Here is a 19,621-nt window from a genome sequence, read left to right on the forward strand (position 1 = left end):
CGATGTCTCTTTAATGTAGGATTTGAGATTTAGTGAAGATGGCTGCATGCATCAGTCGATGCGAGGGTTTCCCTTTTAAGAAAAAGAAATAAAAATTGTGTAAGAAATAAAGCACTGCTGGCCTGATCTAAAATAAGTTAGGTTTAGAAGAGAAAAAAAAGTGGGTTGGCTAGAAGCCCTTGATGATTCAGAGTAACCAAATGCGCTAGAGCTATACTTCACTTATTGCAACACTAAAGGAGCTCTTGCCTGAAGCTTCTAGTAACGGTCCGGCCCATTTGCGCACAGCTAAAAGAAATAGAGAAGAAAAAGGGGGAACCCCAGAATCTATCCTAGGTCTTCTGGATACTACGCAGCGCTGCAAGTCACTGAGTCACTTCCGGGTTTGTTGTAAAATAGTAGGGCGCGACCAACTTGTGGGAAACAAGCACGTTATTCCACTAGTTTTCTGGGGTTTTTCTTTATTTTTTCGACGGGTTTCATCATTTCTTTCTTCGTTTCAACTGGTGTTTTTTTTTTCATTTTTCGGTTATATTTGTTTCTTTCTAGGTTTTCACTTGTGTTTTTCTTTTCTTTGTTTTTTCTCTGGTTTTTTTGGTTCTTTCTCATTTTCATTGTTTTCTCTTGGTTTAACAATTTTTCTATAAAATTATGTGGTATATATGTAATACATTTTTTGAAAAAATATTTAAAAATTTCAAATACTCCCTCTCAAAATTCTTGTCTTAGATTTGTCTAAATACGGATGTATCAAGTCATGTTTTAGTATTAGATACATCTGTATCTAGACAAATCTAAGACACGAATTTTGGGATGGAGGGAGTAGAATATTAACATTTTTAATACATTTTCTATACACATTAAATATTTTCAAATTCTTGCTTAAAAATTTTCAAATACAAGATTAACACAATTTATTACACAGTCAAAAAAATATTCTATACGCATTTAACATTTTTTTCAATGCTTGATTAACATTTTTCAAATACAAGATCAATATTTTTTTATACATGGTCAACATTTTTCTATACACATTTTAAAAAATTCTGATTCTTGATTAAAAATTCTCAAATACAATATTAACATTTATTTTTGAATATGTAGTAAAAAAATCTATAAAAATTTAATATTTTTCAAATATAATTTTAACATTTTTTGAATACATGGTCAACATTTTTTCTATACACATTAATATTTTTCAAATGCTTGATTAACATTTTTCAAATACTTATTTAACATTTTTTTCCAAATGCTTGGATTATAGTTTTTGTGCACAACTTCAACTTTTTTCAAAACACATTCTATATATTTGTATAATTTTTTCTCATACATGAGAAACATTCTTTCTCTATACACATTCAACATTTTCAACGGAGGATGCTATACGTCAGCCGGAGGATAATGATGAAAGATCCGCCGCCTTGCTGACCATTAGATGGACACACTAATAGCCACGTAAGCAGCCACCCTTTGCAACAAGAGTGATGTTGCTAAATACCCTCTGCAACAGGATGCTTCTTGCGAATCCTCTGAACCGTTATTTCCTTTTTTGAAGCACAGTTTATGTTGCGGAACTTTTTTGCAACTGAGGTCTAATTGCTGAACTTTTTTACAACAGAAGATTGTTGCAAAGAAAAACCCCATCTTCAGTTTTTTGCAGCTTAGCTGATTTTACGGGAGAAACTTCTACACCATTGGTGATGTAAAAATTGAGGGAGTCATGAGGAGAGAGCGGCACATGTCATGTGGGACACGTGTCGTATGAGTGAACAAAAGTTGTGTCGCAGTTTTTTTCCGTCTTTATTTTTGTGCAACATAGATGATGTTGAGGAAGGACTTTTGTAACATGGATGATGTTGTAGAATTTTTTTTCTACAGTAAAAGATGGTGCAACACGACCCTTGTTGCAAAACCAGTGCACGACAAGCATGTTCATCCTTGCAACTCTGCACCGTTGCCCTGGTCTTGTGGCAGTAGGTAGCTACAACGTTTTGTGCAAGGTCGTCTCCAGATCTAACGCCATAGCAGAGGAGGAGATCTGAGGTTGCAGCACCATGTCTAAAGCTTGGATCATGGAGGATCTGGGAAGGAGAATGGAGAGAGGACGTGCTTGGGTGTCATGGGGGGAGGGGGGAGGCGAGAACGAGGGTGAAGATGCTAGATCCATCCATTCCAGGAAGGATAGAATGGGGAAAGTGATGAAAGGCCCATGGTACGTGTCATACGTTCAAGACGGCCGATAGGCGAGAGAAAATGCGCCGTTTGACACCAACCGTTTTCCTTTTTCGAATGATTGGTTAACATCTTACTCAAATGTTTTATGTAGTATGTTTATTTAGAATATTTGGAAGTATGAATGAAAGTGAAAGGGAAAAAGAAACAAAGAACATGAAAGAAAGGTTGTGGCCTCCCACACGCCTTGGTCGGCCATCTAGCGCTCGGCTTGACGCGAGGCTTCACTATGAGCGAGACATAGGGCGTCCAACCAAATTTGACAGAGTTCTCAATAAAAAAAGACCCACTAAAAAACTGACGTCAGATTTTTAATCATAGCAAATCAAACGTTTTTCATGACAAATTATATACTTTGAGGATTGCAACTTAGTTAGCCAGCATGACAAATCCGTCATAGGTCATTTTCTTTTTCAAAAAGTTGCCGTGCTTGCAAAATAATTTTTTCATCGTCGCGCCAATATAAATTGTCATGAAAAACGCCAGATTTGTCATGCCTAAAAAATTGACATCGGATATTTAGTGTTTTCGAAAAAATATGTCAGGTTCTCTCTAAGAAAAACCTGCCAGAGGAGTCGGAGCCGCAGCTGGAAAACCAGCTGCAGGAGGACTTGTTTGACTCGTGTCCGATTAGGAGTCGTAGGCGCCACGATTCCGCAGAAACATAGCGGAGTAAGCTAAGTTTGGTCATTGAAGACCTGAGGAGCCAGAGGTAGCAAGAGGACTTGTTGGACTCGTGTTCGCGTCCGGTTGGAGGTCGTAGGCGCCACTCCACCTTATTATCTCCGAGTCGACCACGGACGCCATCCTAGCAGTGCTATATCAACATCAGCTCACCCCCCGACGTCCCCATCGACTCCACGTCCTCGTGACCGGCTCCTCCACTCAGACGCGAGAGCGCGATCCCCAGCCCCCACTCGCGCACATGGCGCCACCGCCGGACTCGAAGCAGGAGGAGGCCGAGGAGGCCTGCCGGCGCGCGGAGGCGCTCTTCCTCGCCGGCGACGTGCGTGCGGCGCACCTCATGGCACAGAGGGCCCAGACGCTCTCCCCCGCGCTGCCCGGCGTCGCGAGCGCGCTCGCCGCCTACGCCGTCCACGCCGCGGCCGCGAACCGAGGCGGCCGCCCCGACTGGCGCGCCGTCCTCGGCCTCGGCCGTGCGCAGGAGCCGCTCGACGCCGGCCTGAGCGAGCATGATGTTATCAGGAGGCAGTTCCGGCGGATGTCCCTCCTCGTCCACCCCGACAAGAACCCCTCCGCCGCCGCCGAAGGCGCGTTCAAGCTGCTCCGCCAGGCCTGCGACGCCCTCTCCGCCACCGCCAGCCGCCGCCGCCCGGGCAATGCCACCGCTGCCTCTGCAGCAGCCGCTGGACCCTCGCACCACCGGCGCAGCTATGCCACATCGGCCGGCATGCGCGGCACGTACGCCCAGGCCGCCACCAAGCACGCACCGTCCCCGGCCACCACCAAGAAGCCTACCACGGCCACCGCCGGCAACCACCGGCCCAGCAACGACACCGCCGCCAAGCACACCGCCGATCACTGGCGCAACACCCCCGCCTACGCATCAGCCTCCGGATTCGACGACGACTACGACTACGACTACCATGACGACTACTACGACTACTCCAGCCACTACTACAACTACCACGGCCAGGACGACACTGCTGAAACGTACACCCCGGCCGCCAGCCACAAGGACGACGACGGCACCGCTGAAACGCGCAGCCCCGCCGCCGGCAACAAAGACGGCGACCACGACGGGTCTCGGGGACCCCGCGAGGACATACGGATCATCTGTCTGTCCTGCGATGGCGAAGGCGGGCTCACTAAGCCGGTCGGCGTCCCGGTGCCGGGCAGCGAGTGCTCCTGGTGCGGCCAGACGATGACTCGGGTCTCTGGTGCCGCCATGGACTAGAGCAAAACGTTGGATTTGAGGATCTTACAAGCTTGTCGTCTATTTCCTCTTCCTTAGAGATCTCTACTCCTAATGGACGATTTGGTGAATAGTCTTCACGGTTTAATTTCGCTGGTTTTTTTCGTCATCCTCCCACCTCCCGTATACCTAAAAAAACCAACCAAAACCACGTAAGAGCAATGCCTCCCATCCCTCGCACGCCTCGCACTCGCATGCCTGAACGAAAAAAACCAGCGGAAAAAACCTACGAAAAAAGACCTAAGACAAAAAATCACTCGACTCGCACGCATGAGCGAGTGCCCTCCAGAGAGCCCTCGAGCGAGGCCTCCAGATCGCTTCGCCGCCGCCCTCGCACTCCCATCAGGCGACTCGCAATCCAGTCCTTCGTCACAGCCCTCGCGCTCGCATCAAGGATCGAGGCCTCCAATGGCCGCCGCCGATCCCTTCGACGGCGCCGAACCCCTTGAGGAGCCGCTGCCGATCCCCTTGAGGAGCCGTTCGCTGATCCCCTTCAGGAGCTGGCGCTGATCCACGCCGCCGCCACCTATGCAGAACCCCAGGGCAGGGCGCTAGGAACCACTGACAAGAGCATACTCGCCCTCGTAAGCGACCGACGCACCCCTCCCTATCCCTCCCCCGATTCGTCCGCGGCCTCGCGGATCAGATCTGACTTACTGACTGGTCGGTTTCTTCCCCTCGCGATGTTGCTTTGGGGCAAATAGCTCCCATGCGACGTCGTTGGTGTGAATTGTCTCTCATGCGACGTCGTTGGTTGTAATAGCTCTCATGCGAAATCTGCGTTGGAAAAAATAGCTCCCATGCGACACTGCTGCCTAATCCAAAGACACATGTTTAAAACTCGAATCAGGTGAGCGGGACCCACAGCATGGGACCCACTAACTTATCCAACTCAGCATTGGTCAGGTGAGCGGGACCCACAGCATGGGACCCACTAACTTATCCAGGTCAGCATTGGTACAAGAGGACACCGAGCCGTGCAGCACCCGAGCCCATCCTCCCCCCCCCCCCGCCCCCTCCCCGACCGTTGTTGTTCTTCTTCTCCGGCGACGACGCGCAGCAACGCTGTTCCGGGCCGCGACCTAGCGATGTCGAGCTCCGCTTCAGCCTCCCGCCGCTCATGGCCGCGCTATGGCGCAGTGCCCATGACAAGGTGCCCTGCATGCCCACGTATCGCACCCCTGAAGTGGCTAGTCACAACGACCGACAAGAATGGCAACCTTGGGCAGGAATTCGTGAAATGCGAGAGCAAACCAGAGCAGGGAAAGGTGAGATTTTACTTCTCAATATGCCAATTTTGGTTTTTGTCTCCCAATTTCATATTTGCCCATTTTTCATCGATTTGGGATTTAGGGTTCATCTTTCCGATTTCAGAAATTGAAGCAATGCACCCATTTTGAGTGGCTAGATGAGTACATAGAGCGGATTCAACTGGAGGGTGCATCAGGGGAGCTCGATTTACCGTTGGAGGCGGAGAAGTTGGGCAAGTTTGGATCGGGCGCGTCTGGATCTGGGGCCCCTGGATCTGGCAATTCCATTGGGGGCGCCCATTCCATTGGTGCTACTGTGGGGGATGCAGGAGTGACGGTAGAGCTGAAGAAGCTGAACAAGCAGATGAAGAAACTCATCGAATTGCAGAAGCAGGGCAATTTGATGGGGCTGATGGCCGGACTTTTTTATGTTTGTGTAATTGCTCTCGCATTTGTTTATGTGATGATAATTAGTCGTAAGTGAATAGATTGGGTATCATTTGTAATCGTAATGATATGGATATTTGAATAAAAGTGTTGCGCTGTACGAATTCGGCATGTCTTCTCCCCTGTTTCGGCCCCTTTTTTCAGTTCTTCAGTTCGTCATCAGTTTCAGTTTCAGTGGTACAGGGAGAAAAGAAAAAAAAGGTCCGTCCACAGTTGCCCGAAAAGGCCAGGCCCATATAGAAGTTAGGCAGGGCCGAATAGAACATATCCAGGCCCATTGATAAAAGAAGTGTAGCTAGTGCAAAAAAAAAGTGCACACGGTCATTGACATCGATATATCTTTTCGGCTTTAGGTTATTTCACAAATTTTAAATTTTCTGCAGTCACCTTTTTTGAGATAACTCATCTGATAATTATTTGAGCTATTTTTATGCATAAGCTATCGTGTCCGATGGTAGGGTCCCGTGTTGTTTCGGCTAAAACAAAAGGTTGGTTCTAGTTAGCAGTCTAACTTGCAGTCTTTGTGAACCAAAAAAGTTGCAATTGTTTGGTTCTAGTTTATTTCAACCAAGCATCATTTTTAATTTTTTTTGATTTGTGCTATGGTGTTTTCAAAGTTTTTACTCGTGTGTTTCAACCGAAAAAGGTTGTGCCCCTCTCAAAAAAAGAAGACATCTAGTGTGCCCCTAGTAGCATCTCCTTACAACATAGAGGGGCATCCCCTTACAACATATAGTGCATAAAACATAAAAGGAAGATAATTAACTAGACACGTGCTAACAACAACTTATATGATTGGATCATGTTTTAGTGCATTTTTTAGTTCACATGGCCACATAAATAAAATGCAATGGAGAAACTTTAGGCCCGAAAAAACATTAATAGATAGCACAATAGAGGGGCATCGGGTACCCTAGTAGCATAGATAGATAGAACATATAGAGGGGCATCCCCTTACAACATATAGTTCATAAAACATGAAAGGAAAATAATAAAAACTAGATAGATAGAAGACATGGGCACACACGCCCGAACCAACACAAACATAAGCTAGTTAGATAGAAAGACTCGCACTCGAACAACTCCTTGGCCCCTCCTCCTTAGCCGGCGCCCCTCACTCGTCGTTCTCCGGCATCTGGTAGGGGAGGGTGTGCATGCCGTTGGGGTGAGGGAAGATGTGGTGGAAGTTGGTGAAGATGTTGTAGGTCGTGAACGCGATAAACTCGCATCCACACCAGAACACCTCGCCGAGGAGGTGGTGAGCGTCGTAGGGGTTGGTGAAGGTGACGTAGAGGCCGATGACGAAGCCGTTGGCGTTGCCATCGTACTGCTCGTGGAGGTGGAACATGGGCGGAGTGCCCGGAGGGAGGTGGCAGTAGCCGGCTTGGAGGAAGAAGCGAGCCAGCTCTCTAGGGCCCCTCCACCTTGAGATGGCCCACACCCTGAGGCTATTCTCGGCGATGACTCCGGCTGGGTACTCCCTCTCCGGCACGGTGCGCGGACGACGGTAGGTAGGGCCGTTGAACTGCATGGTGGCTCGAGTGGTGGATTTGGCTCGAAAAGAAGAAGCGGAGGAGGCTTGAGAGATGAGTGTGAGAGGGATGAGGAAATGGTGCCCTTTTATAGTCGCGTTGTAGCCGTGGTCAATGTGTACACGGTGCCTTCTCGATCGTTTTCTCTTCTCCGTTCGTACTGGCATAAGTAATTGCGGGCATTAATTCAAAAACGGCGGGCAGAGCATCCAAAGAGGCACGGGCGGCACAGGCGAGATGCATCGTTTCGTGCACTTGCATCGGCGTTGCATCGGTGGTGACGCCGCGTGGGAAACAAGCACGTTCATCCACGCGTGACACTGAAAAAGGAGCTGCACCACCGACGCGTTCGTCCCGTGTCTCAGGTTCAAACATGGATTTGTTAAAATTGCTTAGATGCGACGTACCTATACGCTGCGCCCCTGCCGCTGCTTTACTGCGTCGATGCGTGCATGCAAGCCCGCATGCAAATGGCTAGGCCGTGTCACAGCGTTCACGAGCACAGAATAGCTAGGCTGCGACGTTGCATGGCATGCATGGGACAGGGATGGCCCACATGTCATTGACCCTCTCGCATGCAGCCCATCCCCCCCTCTCGACGGCCGTGCACACGCACGCCAGGCTCTGTCGGGCCCGATCCGCTCGGCCCAACGGTCACTGAGATGCTCCCCCGCTCAATGTTATCTGTTCGAACAGAGAGAAAAAACGGTGGCCAATCAGATTGGAGAATCAGGGCTCCCACGGATCGCCCCCGCGGAATCCTTCTAGAAGGCCTATCCGACGGCCGCAGTTTGGCGTTAGGGTTAGATCGACGGTGGACGTTTGGCGCTAGGGTTACATGGGTTTTGGAGGCAGTCAACGGGGTTTTGAAAGGTTTGACCGAACATTCAAATGTGTATAACTAATTCAAAAAAATTCTAAAAAATGAAAAACCTGCGCATATAGTCTTGTTATGTTACATAGTTATGATATAAAATGATAAACTTGATTTAATGATCTTTGCATGAAAAAACCTTCACAAATTGGACTATCTCGACTGAGGTTGCATAGAGTTCAAAGGAGTGAGAAGAGGGTTTGAGGTTTTGAAAATGCAAAAAATCAAAAACCTCACCTTAGCTTCATTTTGGAGTGACTAAGGAGGATCTGAAGTTATTTTTGCATTTTAAATTTTTAAACTTGTTTTATTGCTGACTTTGTATTAAAGGGTGTTTTTTCAAAAATAAATTAATAATATGAATACTTATTCAAAAAAAAGGTGAGACTTCGTATTGATCCTATATAGGTATAATATAAGCTAAGAAAATCTTTTTTTGTGATTTTGAGAAGGTCAAAAAAAACTTGCTTAGAAATGGGGTCGTTTTCCCTTACTTTGGAGCCTGTTTGGACAACATTTTCAGTAACTATGAGTTGGACTTCACAAAACGGGTTGGATTTATGAACTAAAGTGCATAGTAGTACATAAAACAATGCAACATCACAGAACAAACAAATGAACTCCAAAAATATTGGAGATAGGTTCAAATTTGAATGTCAGTTCAAATTTGAATTTTATTTCAAGTCAAATCAACATCATAGCACATAAGTTTTCACATGAAAGAACATAAGTTTTCACATCAAATGACAACAAACATAAGTTTTCACATCAAATTTGAATGATTTCGACTCTATTTCTTTTGCTTCTTTCTACCACTCGATTTCTTCTCCTTTTTTCCACCGTTTGGTTCCACGGCGCATAGTTTGTTGATGCTGATGCTCTTGCTTTTTGGCCCCTTGGTTTTGTTGCCAACTCCACTAGGCCCCCTCAACTTTTGCCCCTCACCATGTCCCACTTCTTCAGTTTGCACTTCTGCAGCTTGAGTAGATGGCACACATTGTTCAACTACTTCAGTTTGCAACTCAACACTTGGCAGCACAACCTCCAAACATGGCAACACAGCTGTCAAAGCAGATTCGCATGGCAGCACAACAGTTGCTTCATCTGCAACAGTTTCAGATTGCCCTAGCGCCTGCAAAACAGATTCAGTATGCATCACATCGTCCAAAACAGAAACACTTAGCTCATGTTCAGCAGTAACAGTTTCAGTTTGCTCCATATCTTTGTCACCAAACATTATCTGCTTAGTGCTCTTCCTTCTAAAGCCATTGAGTCTTGCTTTTTTCACTGGCCAGCACTGTTCAACAACAAGAGGTGGGGCTTTTTCTGCACGCTTCCTCCTAAAAAGTAAAGCATTTCACTTGGTTAGATACTAGAATAAGTAGCAAAATCAAAAACTTGCAAAAACAGTAACATAAACATACTTTGGCCTCTGAGGAGTGTAGATGCATTTGGATGAACCAACTCTGTGCCCAAGTACCTCACACAACTTGCACCTATTTTTGTTACCTTTTTGAGCCCTTTTGGGCTTATCATTCTTTTCCTTTTCCTTTTTCCCCTTCTTACTACAACCACCTTTCTCAAACCAAGCTTTGAATCTGCTCTGTTTTGGCCTCCCAGCCTTTCTTCTAGTGACAGGGGGACACAAGGTAAATTCTATTTCCACCTCAGGCCACTGAGATTGGTCAGTCAGTGCAGGAATTGGACTTGCATATGCAGCTTTGAATTTTTGTACTGAATAATACTCATGCAAATATGGGTGCATATTTAACCTGGGTTTAGATGCCAAAAAAAGTATGAAATGCTCACATGGTTTTCCAGTGTGTTGCCACTCTTGGCAAGTGCACTCATGCAACTCAGTATTTACCACATGCCTCTTGCCACTCTTTGTATCTCTAACTTCAGCACCCCACAAGGAAGATTTCTCAACAGATAGATGTGAAAGATTTCTACTCCTGTTGACCACCTGTTGTACCACTGCTGGAAGCTTGTCCCCTTCCAAAATATTAGCAATTTTTTTCCTCTCAACTCCCACAAACGCATGATCATGATCCTTATTTGGTCCACCATCTCATGCACAGGCAAGTCTTTCAAATCCTTCACTTTGTTGTTAAAACTTTCTGCCAAGTTGTTATTGATATGATCACATTTTATGGCAGTATTAAAACCTGATCTATACCACAACAGAGAATGGTGTGTCAACCATGAAGCAAATTCATTATCACTACATGATGCCAATATCTTACCAAGGTGATAGGAATGTGTCTGTCTGGTGTAGGATCTTGCTGCTGGCCACATGCGCCCAAATTCATCTCCTCTGAATTTTTTTATCAGATTCATCCACATATGTCCAAAGCACTCCCTCTGCTCAACATGGGGGAAAACATTTTTTACTGCATTTTCCAACCCTTTACATGCATCTGTGTGGATGGCCAAAGGAGAAACTGGCCCTATGCATCTTTTCAGTTGCATCATGAACCATATCCATGATGCCTCTGTCTCTGATTGAAACATTCCTATTGCAATTGGGAACATCCAGTTGTGTCCATCTAGAGCATTGCATGCAGCCAACTGACCATTCCACTTTCCTGTCAAAAAAGATGAGTCTATGCTCAAATATGGACGACAACCTGCTTTGAATCCATCTATGCAAGGCTTCAAACACATAAAAAACTTGCTGAAAAAAACCTTGCCATCCTCTGTTACCTCTGTATCTATCTCCACCACACTTCCAGGTGACCTCTTCTCCACCTCTGCTTTAAAACTATACAACATCCTAAATGTATTTGCCCAGTCACCATACAATGATTTCATGGCCCTTTGTTTTGCTTTCCACACTGTGGTATATTGCAGCTGGATGGGGTACAGCTTCTCCAAGTCAACTTTAAGCCTCTTTGCAGTAGTGTTTGGAGTCTTGGCTAAAATAGGAGTAATCTTCTCTGTAACCCAAAGCTGTGATGTCATCTTTGAAACTCTCTGTGAAGTGGTCATACATGTATGCTGGTGTGGTATTTGATTTACCCTTACTGTACTTCCATCAGGTTGTAGTCTGGCAGACAAGTACCATTTGCAAGGATTGCCACCACCATCATAACCTTTGCACCGAGCATAAAATTTCTTTCGATCAGTCCACATAGTCTTGGCATCAAATTCTTTTTTCACTGCATAGGTCCTGAAAGACATCCTAAACTCCTTCATGCTTGGCCACAACTTTCCCACCTCAATAACTGGGTTCTCTTTGTCATACAAACAAACCAACTTATTATCATCTGCATCATCCACATCATCTGCAGCCTCTCTCATCAGCTCTTCTTCATCCTCATTTGCATTTCTAGGGCATGTGTTACCATCAGCAGGCAAAGAACTGTCATCCTTCTCCTTATCTTTGTCATCAACTTGAATGCCAAACATTTCGGCCATATCAATGTCAGATATTGGTGTAATGACCAAATCTGTTTTTTCATTCAACTCTACTACATTCCAGTCAACAACAATCTTCCTAGCACCATGGGTTCCCTCCTCTCCATCTGCATCAATCCCTGTATCTTCAGCTACTACAGTCGGTTCAGTCAACAATGCCAACATCTTTTTTTGTGAAACCCACTCATTATCTTCCACCTGTGCAGCCATCTTTGATGGCACATAACCAACTCTGGAATGAGTTTGCAGATCAATTAGCTCAGCATAAAATGTTACTTGTTTGCTTGCCCACCCTTCTTGCTGATCAATTTCAGCAACCATGGATTCTCCATCTTCAATTCTCACATATTCACCATTATAGTTATCGAAACGTTGCAGAGATACCTCTTGTTCTGAACCCCAAACAATACTCTCCCCAATTCTCTCCACCAAATTGCCCACGGCCTTCTCCTTCATGCTCTCCAATTCCTGGGGATCAACATCTGCAAATTCGACATCCAACCTCACGGTGGTATCTCTATCAATGTCTTGGACACTGCCATCACTGAGCTTGGCTTTATAGGAAAAAAATTCCACTAAAATTGCGAATGTGGTGGCAGAACCTGAACCTCCCCTGTTTTGTCAATGGCAAGCAGCGGCAGCAGTGTAAGCGACAGTCACTACCAAATCGAGTTCGATAACAGCTAAAATAGAAAAGAGGGCGGCATTACCGATTTGAAGCACTGTCTCCTCGCTCCATCTCATTCAGCCCCCGCGCTCCTATCCAATCGAGATTCTAAAACGCCAAGAAACAGGGGCAGCATGAGGCCACAGATTTATCCAAAATTCTGGGGAATGGGACTAGAGTTTGGAAAATACTCACTCGCAATAGCCGCTGCCGTGAAAGGCGCTCCACCACCGGGCGGGGCGCGGAGAAGAAACAACCCCCTGATCCAATCAAGATTCTAAATCGCCAAGAAACAGAGGGGCAGCATGAGGCCACAGATCCCCCAAAATTCTGGGAAGTGGGACTAGGGTTTTGGGCTCACTCGCAATAGCTCTGCCGCTACCGAGAAATGCGCTCCACCACCGCGGAGAAGAAACCGCTGCCGGAGAAGATGCTTACGGCGGCGCCGCTCGCCCAGTCCAGCACGGGCACGGTCACACAGTCACCGGTCGAGTCGTGGACGGTTGACTCTTGACTACGTGGCTCTAGGTGGACCCCACCAGTCAGAGCACATAACCCCCGGTGTCCTAACCAAACCTCAGCCTAACTAACAGCCAAATAGCCGCGTAAACGGGTTGTCTTGCTTGAGCTATTTCTGCGCTGGGAGACGTCGCATGAGAGCCATTACAACCAACGACGTCGCATGAGAGACAATTCACACCAACGACGTCGCATGGGAGCTATTTGCCCGTTGCTTTGGCAGGTGGCCAGGGTCTCCGCGGTCGGCATCGGCGTCGGCGTCGTCTACGGCTCCATCAGGCTCGACATCCTCAAGGTAACGCTCCAAATCTCCAAACCCCCCGCTGCCTTCCCCTATGGTACCGCTCGATCAATGCGAATTTTGTTGCATCACTGTGTTGGCCGCTGCTCCCGTGGTTATAGGATTAACAGCGCGTTTGGTTGGGGGAGTAGGATGTGGGGAATGGGAGTTCACAGGGTGTGAGGTTCAACGTCCCATGTTTGGTTCAGGTACATGGAATTCATCAGGGATGGGGAAGGGAAATTCATCAGGTACATGTTTGGTTCAGGTACATGTCCGCAACAGAAGGCAATCGAAAATCACCGCTAATACATGGGAAAATTCATTGGTTATCGATAATACTCCTGGTAATCGATGAGGACCTATTCCCCTTCTTTCCTTTGTTCGACCATCCTCATGCTTACGCGGCTGCAGTCGCCTGCTCTCCAGACCGTCGCCGGGTCTGTGAAGATTTGAGGTCATTCTCATGGCCGCCACGCGTGGGTCACGGACACCCCGATCTGGCTCTCCACCTCACGCCGACGCGGTGCCTCCCGGCGACGACTTCCTCCTCCTCACGCCCTTGCCGTCCTCCTCCGCAAGACTTCACCGTCGCCTGCGCGAGCCCGACGCGTGGGAGGACGACGTCGACCATGGAGCACCGCGGACGTGCTACCACCATGGTGGGGACGAGGCGGAGTATGTCGCGCCGGCGGCGACGACCATGGAGCACCGCGGACGTGCTACCACCATGGTGGGGACCAGGCGGAGTATGTCCCGGCGGCGGCGACGAGCACCGCGAACGCGCTACCACCATGGTGGGGACGAGGTGTTGCAGCCCTCCCCTCGAGATCAGCTCCAGCCTGATGACGACGACCTGATCCCTACAGGTGACGACGACGTGCTCCGGCCAAGATAAGCCCCGTCCATATTCGTCACGGCGGGCTGCACCCCTCTCTCTTCCTTCACCACCACGAGTTGAGGAGGAGCACCATCAACTCTCTTGATTGGGTGTCTACTCTAATAGAAAAGAAGATGAAGTATGTGACCATCGTAGCTACTATTGAATTCATGTATATACATTGAATATTCATCCAATTTTGTCTACTGTTTTCCCAAATGACAAATGTGTTGATCTGAAGGAGAGAGGGTGAGAAGAAAAGAGACGTCGTGCAGCTGGTAGCGGGAGAGAATTGTCTAGCCGGCAATCAGGGATTTCTAGCAAGGGCCACAGAGTGATTTCTAGCAATCAGGGAGGCTAGAGAGACTTGGTTGTTGTTATGTTTGCTGCGTGAGAGGATGGTCACTCGATGTAAGAGTGCAGGGAATGTTGCTTGCTACTGCTACTGCGTGTGCTATTGTGTTGTTTTGTAATATGTAATATTTCTGAACTGTTAGAGATATTGCCGCAGTGAGATTTGTTACCATTATGGATATATGGTCTTTTCCAGTGCATTACAAAACTAACTAATAGTTTCTGATCAGATACCCTGGTAACCCTCATGATTGGGTGGTGAGTATGTAAGTAGTTTCTCTTACTGTATTTTCCATTCTTATTTAGGCTTGCTCAGAGGATAGTGCAAGGAGATGTCCCACAAGCACTGACAAATTGTCGAGTAAGTATACTTGTCAATGCAAGGATGTTATATTGTCAAGGGTTATATCAGGAGGATCTTATGAGTGATTTTTTACTTTTGTTTTGAGCAGCTAATTACCAATTGACATGGGTGCTTTGATTGCCGGTGCAAAATATCGAGGAGAATTTGAGGATAGGCTTAAAGAAGACGCAGATTCTGATGGACAGGTCATTCTCTTCATTGAGGAGATTCACACTGTTGTTGGAGCAGCTAACAAGATACACGAATCGTTATTGCTTTGACTCATGAAATCATGAGATATTTTTTCCTTATTTCTTACACTAACTTCCTACACGTTTTATTTGATAATGACATTTACCTCTTTTTTCTTTAAAGATGGCATGCATAGGCTAAAAATTGAGGATTAGACTGATCTATTTACTCAATAAGTTTTACCAAACATGGGATGGTTGTGCTGGGGCTACTGTCATCTTTTGGATCTCATAGATCACTGAATTTATGTTCAGCATAAAAAAAAGGCTGCTTGGCTGCACCAATTCCATGTAGCTAATAAACTGTGGGACACCATTTTTTCGTAATCTCCAGCATTTGATTCATTTTGGGTGCTGTATGTGAAATAGTAAGATTTATGGATACTGGGGTGCATCAACGCAATTTTACACCCTTATTCTATAATCTGGTTGATGATTGTTACATAGATAAACTCCTGATTCTTCCATACAACAAAACAGTTCGTCAGTTGTTTTACTCGTGTATTCTCACATAATATTTTTTGCTGAGTTACAAAAATAATGCATAACATGTTGATCACAATACTGTGCCAGCTTGTCAGAGATGGCAAAGCTGTTCTATGCAGGGTATGCCTCCGAGCTAGCCGATGCGTACTGTATCCAGTGTTCTATTGCATCCGGTGCGACCTCAAAGAATACCTTCTTCTACCTGGGCGTTGAGCGCCTCAGGGACGACGAGGTGCAGCGCCTGGGGTGGAAGCAGTTCAACTACACGATGATGAAGTGAGTGAAGGGGTTAAGACGGTTGCGTTGTGTGTGCGCTTGCTTGCTGGTGAGTGTCGCTTCTGTGACTAGGTGTTCTTTGCTGTCTATGCCCTCTGTAGTTTAAGGTGCTTGTTCTTTTAGCAGCCATTAAAATACTGCAATGTAAATGAATGTCTTCTCTATGTCTACAGCATGCACTAGAAGTATAGAACTAATGGCAGTGTTTTGTCTATACAATATATTAGTATATTATACATGTTTTTGATTCTAAGTGTATTATAAATTAGTATAGACTATCTATCATCCTTTCATTCAGTTTTTGCAGAGAAGTTCAGTTGCCTTGCGTATGGCTTTACCAACAGTTCTTTTGTGCAGTTGACGCAATGGTATGATGTAGCATGTTGGCATATAGTTTTATCCACCATTTATAGGGAATACGTATTCTTCTTAGGTTCCCTTGCTACAAATGTTAAAAAACTTAAATACAGTAAATGATTGTGTTTTTAGATGGAAAACGCCGTTTCCAGTAATAGTTGGACAACCTGAAAAGAATTGCTCGAGTAACATGTTTCCAAGCAGCATACTGCATAATCTTTCAAATTATAGGCAAGGTTATACAAGAAACACTGACCTAGGAGTTAGTGTAGTACTTTGTTCATCATTCTATAATTTCTTTGCACCAAGACGTGGATCCTAATGGCTTACTAACATCCTAATTTTCCATCATGGTGGTTTGAGTTTGTTGCCTGCGCTTATTACTAGGAAATGAAGCTCTCAGCCTGGTTCAACAAACTTAACTGAACTTCTGTACACGAGATAAATAAATTCACTGTATTAAGATGTTAAGAGTCCTTATACTGATATTTTATTTAGTTATTTTTATTCAAGGATACATTAATTAAGTTTCAAAGTTAATTGTCATTTTTAGTAAATTGGTGTGTGGTAGCATTCTTTAGGTAGTTGTTAATTTACAACACTCTGCACATGTATTGACCGCGCGTCCGTTCTGCTTCCTTCATTTGTCTTTCTTTCTGACTCTAGAATGAATTCGTCCTTGGCGTGGCCCGTTGAAATTTTCTCCAGTCTGTTTCCTTGCAAGAATCAGCACAGGCAACGTAACAATTCAATTCCTTGGGTGTTTTTCTTGCGATTCCCCTTCAGGGCCATATGACTCTTGGCAGGGAAGAAGCTATTTGGGCTGAATCAGACGAGGTGCTGGAGCAGATTGGGAAGGGCTCCTTTGGCTCTGCGCTCCTGGTGAGGCAAAAGGTTGAGAGGAAGAGGTTGGTGCAATTCCATTGCAATTCCACCCTTGCTTGCTCTCCACATTCCCTGGACCATCTCTCAATCTCAAGTATGCCTTGTTGCAGGTATGTCTTGAAGAAGATCCGGCTCGCCTGTCAAACCGTCAGGTGCCGGCGATCCGCACACCAAGAGGTCTCTTTCATTCCCTATTTTGTGCCATGTCACATGTCAACATTCAACTTAGATGCATGGTTTGTTTGACCTTTGGATGAAATTCGGCATTTTGTTCATGCAGATGGAGCTCATCGCAAAAGTAAGGAGCCCAATCATCGTGGAATACAAAGATTCTTGGGTGGAGAAGGTGGGCATGGTCCTCCCCTCTTCTCTTATGATCTTATCTTGCAACGTTTCAATGTTCCTACTGAAAATTTCAAAAAGAAAAAAATGTTCTGACGGAAGGATTCATGTGACCGCCGACATCTGAAATTCGTGTTTTTTGTTGTTGTCATCGAGGGTGCTATGTGTGCATCATGATTGGTTACTGCGGGGGAGGGGACATGTATGTGTGTAACTTGTGAAGTGAGCTCTGAACTGAATTTGGAACCTGTAACGATATTGTGGTTCTCTATTTTTCCCTGTGCATTTGCAAGCTAGAGGCCATTAAGAAGGCTAACGGCAACCATTTCTCGGAGGAGGTGCTCAACTACTTTGTAATATGTCTTGTTCAGTAGCTGCAAATTCCGCTTACTGAATTTTGCCATTTTGCAATGCCAATTTTTCTGGATGCAGAAACTCTGTGTGTGGCTTGTGCAGCTCCTGATGGCGCTTGATTACTTGCATGCCAATCATATCCTTCATCGAGATGTCAAGGTTGTTACATTTGTAACCTTTATCTGGTACTCACATTTCATTTCAGTTAAGCCTAGCCGGTTGCTCACCATGCATAGTACTTTTTTTCAGTGTTCAAATATATTTCTTCCAAAGGACCAAAATATACGGATCGGTAAGTATGCTCTAATAAAATCAGTTACTAGGAAAAATACTTGAAAGAACTGACGACAATATCTTCTGTTTCCGAATATATATCTTGTCTGAAACAGGCGATTTTGGGCTTGCTAAAGTGTTTACTTCTGATGATTTAGCTTCGTCGGTAAGTTGTTCTTGCTCAATCCACAGGCACGTGTTTCTTTCTAATATATAAGTTGCTTATATAATTTGATATATTGTGTTTGTTCTGAAGGTTGTAGGAACTCCCAGTTACATGTACCCTGAACTTCTTCCTGACATTCCATATGGCTCCAAGTCCGATGTATGGTCGTTAGGCAAGTCTTCCTATCTAATATTCAGTCACATGTCTTGCTCTGAATGTCGCATTGTTCTCTTGTCTAAACATCTGCAATTTTCAGGATGCTGCATCTATGAGATGACTGCGCTGAAGCATGCATTCAAAGCATTTGTAAGTCGATATGCTCTTTAAGCATTTGGTATTACGTTTCGCCAAAAGTTGCATTTAAGATGATGTTTTTCCCTAACAGGATATGCAAACACTGATAAACAAGATTAACAAGTCTGTTGTCGCCCCTCTACCGACTATATATTCTGGCGCATTGTAAGCACTTGTAACGGATTAACTTGTAGGAAGTTCTTGTGAGCTATTCATGCCATCTGAAAATTATTTTTATAATATGTTTATTTTCTGTCATGCAGTAGGGGATTCATCGAAAGCATGCTGCGCAGAAATCCAGATCACAGACCGTGTACGAGTCATTCTCCTAGAGAATATTTATTTTATTTTAATGACTACAATCTTGTTTCTGCACTCATTTGCGCATCTCATCGCCTCACACTGATTATGTTTTCCAGGCTGTAGATCTGCTAAACCATCTGCATCTTCAGCCCTATGTGTTGGAAATCCAATCGAAATCAAGTCCGGCTCGCAATATGTTCCCAGCTATACTTCCTAACAGACATGAAAAAACAAGACTGTGTGTTCTGATGATGAAGACAATTGCAAACCCCGATATATTAAGAGTCATTCATTTAAAGTACAGAGGATTGTGGAACTTGACAATGCCACTGCTAACCATGGCCCTCCTCAGTCTACCAGAACAGCAAAAGATTGTTCAGAACTGCTTCATCAAGAGATGGGTCAGTTACCAGTCCAGCTCACCAAGGAAGTTGTCCAAGAAGCGATGCAGGATAAACATTCAAAAGAAACAAGATCACCGGGACCTACTCCACGAAGGGCGTCCTCGACTCCTAGGAGACGGCTAGAACCTGCAAAAACATTTCATGCTAGAACAGCTCACAAAGAGGAGGTACGTACTATCTGGCCATACAAAAGGTTAAACTCTTGTACACAGTAAAAAATAACTGAACACGCGGGAGAGCTGTGTATCAACTTGCAGGTTCGCGTTATGTGTAGTACATGTGTGACGTATTGTGTGTACTTTGATCAAATATTATGCATTAAACTTTTGTTGTTTTCACACTAGCAGCCTCCGCCGTCAAGGTCTTCAGTGGACTAGACAATACAAGCTACACGGCGAGCATCACTTTCCCCACACATGTTCAAAGCAGCTGAGAAGAGGCGAATCGCCGACATTCTCACCAGATTGAAGTCTCCTGATGTTTCAGTTAACACACC

General features: G+C 45.4%; 2 protein-coding genes across 2 annotated transcripts; both read left to right on the top strand.

The window, feature by feature from the left end:
- Positions 1–5,144: 5,144 nt before the first annotated feature.
- LOC123121167 (uncharacterized) lies at positions 5,145–5,902 on the top strand. Its single transcript, XM_044541094.1, has 2 exons — positions 5,145–5,436; positions 5,543–5,902. Exons 1-2 carry the CDS (start codon positions 5,257–5,259, stop codon positions 5,900–5,902), a joined length of 540 nt encoding a protein of 179 aa, XP_044397029.1. The 5' UTR covers positions 5,145–5,256.
- A 6,844-nt stretch (positions 5,903–12,746) lies between these two features.
- LOC123121168 (uncharacterized) lies at positions 12,747–18,949 on the top strand. Its single transcript, XM_044541095.1, has 17 exons — positions 12,747–12,860; positions 13,101–13,172; positions 13,367–13,425; positions 13,608–13,890; positions 14,698–14,752; positions 15,311–15,353; positions 15,559–15,747; positions 16,046–16,115; positions 16,891–17,012; positions 17,100–17,166; positions 17,270–17,335; positions 17,764–17,977; positions 18,075–18,124; positions 18,215–18,430; positions 18,510–18,583; positions 18,682–18,731; positions 18,838–18,949. Exons 1-17 carry the CDS (start codon positions 12,747–12,749, stop codon positions 18,936–18,938), a joined length of 1,845 nt encoding a protein of 614 aa, XP_044397030.1. The 3' UTR covers positions 18,939–18,949.
- Positions 18,950–19,621: the final 672 nt, after the last annotated feature.

Source organism: Triticum aestivum, chromosome 5D (genome assembly GCF_018294505.1).
Source record: "Triticum aestivum cultivar Chinese Spring chromosome 5D, IWGSC CS RefSeq v2.1, whole genome shotgun sequence".
Classification (NCBI taxonomy): domain Eukaryota; kingdom Viridiplantae; phylum Streptophyta; class Magnoliopsida; order Poales; family Poaceae; genus Triticum; species Triticum aestivum.

What these genes read in the sequence shown, in the direction of transcription:
- LOC123121168 (XM_044541095.1), top strand. Translation starts at nt 12,747, where the DNA reads ATGCGCTCCACCACCGCGGAGAAGAAACCGCTGCCGGAGAAGATGCTT. An exon ending in TTTGTGCAGTTGACGCAATG is followed by an intron (nt 16,116 to 16,890) that starts GTATGATGTAGC and finishes ATTCCCCTTCAG; the next exon opens with GGCCATATGACTCTTGGCAG. An exon ending in AGCATGCATTCAAAGCATTT is followed by an intron (nt 18,431 to 18,509) that starts GTAAGTCGATAT and finishes TTTCCCTAACAG; the next exon opens with GATATGCAAACACTGATAAA.
- LOC123121167 (XM_044541094.1), top strand. Translation starts at nt 5,257, where the DNA reads ATGTCGAGCTCCGCTTCAGCCTCCCGCCGCTCATGGCCGCGCTATGGC. An exon ending in GCAAACCAGAGCAGGGAAAG is followed by an intron (nt 5,437 to 5,542) that starts GTGAGATTTTAC and finishes TTCCGATTTCAG; the next exon opens with AAATTGAAGCAATGCACCCA.